The sequence below is a fragment of the Agelaius phoeniceus genome, chromosome 35 (genome assembly GCF_051311805.1).
Source record: "Agelaius phoeniceus isolate bAgePho1 chromosome 35, bAgePho1.hap1, whole genome shotgun sequence".
NCBI classification, from domain to species: Eukaryota; Metazoa; Chordata; class Aves; order Passeriformes; family Icteridae; genus Agelaius; species Agelaius phoeniceus.
Genome location: NC_135299.1, coordinates 2,289,538 through 2,292,632, shown reverse-complemented (window position 1 = coordinate 2,292,632; position 3,095 = coordinate 2,289,538). Strand labels below are relative to the sequence as shown.

Genomic DNA, 3,095 nt, shown 5'->3' with positions numbered 1-3,095 from the left:
ATATTAAAGGAATCAAGTTCAGAGTGATGAAACACGGTGGTCATGGTCGGAAGAGCGGCTACGGTGGCCGGTGGTGTGTTCTGACCCCCCCCGAGCAGATGGGATGATCCACTTCCCTCCTCCGTGCCGTCAGATGGTCGGGCCCGGGCGGTGAGTGGGGACCGGGGCCGGGCCGGGGGTGAGGGGATCCAGGGACCGAGGGGGGACCGGGGCCGGGCCGGGGCTGAGGGGGCCCAGGGACTGAGGGGGATCCGGGGCCTCGAGCCTGGAGGGAGCCTGAGGCGCTCCGTGGGAGACTGAGGTGGGCTCGGACCGGGACGTCTGGGCCTGTGTGGTGTTTTGGGGGACCCAACCGGGATCCCCCGGGCCCCTCTGAGGTGGGGGTGGGCCCGTACCGGGACACCCGGGTCCCTCAGGGGTGTTGGATCCATGAGGGGACCTGAGCAGGACATTTGGGTCCCTGAGGGGACCTGACCAAGACATTCGGGTCCCTCAGGCGTACTGGGTCTCTGAGGGGACCCGATCAGGACATTGGGGTCCCTCAGGAGTATTGTGTCCATGAGGAGACCTGACCAGGATATTTGGGTCCCATCCTGGGACATCTGGATCCCTTTGGGACACCCAGTCCTGGACCCCCTTGAGCTTCTGTGAGGTGTGTGGGAGGGCCCATGTGTGTGGGATGTGAGGGATTTCAACCAACCCCATCTCTGTGGGGATTATGGGGCGGTGGGGGCTGTACCGAGGGTGCCTGGATCCTTGTGGCACGTGGTGAACTCAAATCAGGACACCTGGGGCTATGGGGGACTATGAGGGGTCTATACCGAGGGTGCCTGGGTTGTTTTGGCATGTGGGGGACCCAAATCAGGACATCTGGGTCTCTGTAGGGCTATGGGGGGGTCTGTACAAAGGGTGCCTGGATCTTTTTGGCATGTGGGGGACTCAAATCAGAACATCTGGGGCTATGAGGGATCTGCACCCAGAGCGCCTGGGTCCTTTTGGCATGTGGGGGACTCAAATCAGCACACCTGGGTGGGTCCCTGTGGGCTACCAGGACACCAGCATACAGGGGGGTGGCAGAGGGGCTGTCACCCAAACCAGGCTGCATCCAACCCCTTCCTGCCACCCTGGTGTCCCCTCAGCAGCCGCTGCTGTGGCCCCTCCAGCGCCAGCCCTGCCATGAACTGCCGCGCCGAGGTGCTGGAGGTGTCGGTGGAGGGCAGGCAGGTGGAGGAGGCCATGCTGGCCGTGCTCCACACCGTCCTGCTGCACCGCAGCACCGGCAAGTTCCACTACAAGAAGGAGGGCACCTACTCCATTGGCACCGTGGGCACCCAGGACGTGGACTGCGACTTCATCGACTTCGCCTACGTGCGCGTCTCCTCCGAGGAGCTCGACCGGGCGCTCCGCAAGGCTGTGGGGGAGTTTAAGGTGAGAGGGAAAATGGGGAGCATGAAAGGTTTTAAGGGGAAGCCACACATCTGCAAGGGTCCCCCAGGATGGAGCAGGGGGCTCGTGTGGGTGGATTAAAAGGAGCAGCTGAGTGTAGGGGGATACAGTACGGGTAAATTAAGGTGGTGTAGAATGTAATCTTATCCCCCAATGATTGTAGCTGGACCAATTGCTAAAAGATCAGGAGCAGGCCTGATCTTAACAAGCCACACCTGTGGCCAATAAGAACAAGTGGTATAAAAGAGTGGATTGGTGGGATCTGGAGTCAGATGACTACTGCAAGGACCAAGAAGAGTCAGTGCATAGAGGAACTGCTTACAGAAAACATCGAGGAGGCACAAAACTCTGAGGGTATAGAATCCTTGCACTATAATGATGATAGAACTCTTGATATATAAGACAACAGCTGAGGGCTGGAGGAGACTGAGAGGAGACTCATCAGCTTCATCCCCAGGGCAGCTCTGGTCTCTGCTCCCCAGGACAGTGACAGGACTGAGGGAATGGATAGGGCTGTGGCAGGGAAGGGGTAGGATGGATATTGGGAACAGCTCCTTCCCCCACAGGGTGATTGGGTGCTGGAACAGCTCCCCAGGATTTGGTCATGGCCTCAAGGCTGCCAGAGCTCGAGGAGTGTTTGGACACCGCTCTCAGGCACAGGGTGGGATTGTTGGGCTGTGCTGTGCAGGGCTGGGGTGGGTCTAGATCATCCTTGGGGGTCTCTTCCAGCTCAGGATATTCTGTAGAACCCAGTGGGATGTGCCTGGGGAGGGGTTGGTCAGTCCCTGCTCCCCCGTGAGCCCCGTGCTGTCCCGCAGGACGCGCTGCGCAGCTCCGGCTCCGACGGCATGGGGCAGATCTCCCTGGAGTTCTACCAGAAGAAGAAATCACGGTGGCCCTTCTCAGATGAGTGCATTCCCTGGGAGCTCTGGACCATCAAGGTGAACGTGGTGAACCTGGCCAACGAGCAGGAGCGGCAGATCTGCCGCGAGAAGGTGGGGGAGAAGCTCTGCGAGAAGATCATCAACATCGTGGAGGTGATGAACCGCCACGAGTACCTGCCCAAGATGCCCACCCAGTCCGAGGTGGACAATGTCTTTGACACCAGCCTGAAGGACGTGCAGCCCTACCTGTACAAGATCTCCTACCAGATCACGGACTCCCTGGGCACCTCGGTCACCACCACCATGCGCCGGCTCATCAAGGACACGCTGGCGCTGTAGGGCTGGTGTCACCCAGGCAGGGTCACTGTGACACTTTTGGGGCAGTGACTCTGCTTGGATTCCCCTCCTTCACCTCCAGAAAGCTTCTGGGAGGAGCTTGGCTTGGCCTAGCCTGTAATTTGGGGGTTGCTGCTCCTTGGTTTATGCCGTGGGGTTTTGGCCATCCTGGAGAACTGGCTCAGTGGCTCCAGCCTGGCTGATGAGCGGGGTGAGTCCTCAGGGCACGTGTGGCACCAGCCCTGAGGGGTGCTGGGGCCTGGCAGAGGGTGCTGGGGGTCAGGGTGACACCCCACCCCACCCCTCTGCAGCACACTTGGTGCCACACAGCCAGTGCTGGCCGTGTCCCTTACCACCACCTGTCCCCAGTGTCACTCCTGTCCCTGGGGGGCCAGAGCTGCCCCAAAAATAAAAGAATTTCTGCTTTCA

General features: G+C 60.1%; 1 protein-coding gene across 3 annotated transcripts; it reads left to right on the top strand.

Moving 5' to 3' along the window:
- ATG101 (autophagy related 101) lies at window positions 1-3,095 on the top strand. Of its 3 annotated transcripts, none has more exons than XM_054649354.2 (3): window positions 1-150; window positions 1,140-1,428; window positions 2,265-3,095. In XM_054649354.2, the coding sequence occupies exons 1-3, from the start codon at window positions 104-106 to the stop codon at window positions 2,667-2,669; spliced, it is 741 nt and encodes a 246-aa protein (XP_054505329.2). In that variant the 5' UTR covers window positions 1-103; the 3' UTR covers window positions 2,670-3,095. The 3 variants fall into 3 exon arrangements, with proteins under 3 accessions (XP_054505329.2, XP_054505330.2, XP_054505328.2); XM_054649355.2 differs by having other exon boundaries at window positions 48-150; window positions 1,143-1,428; XM_054649353.2 differs by lacking the exon at window positions 1-150 and adding an exon at window positions 227-652.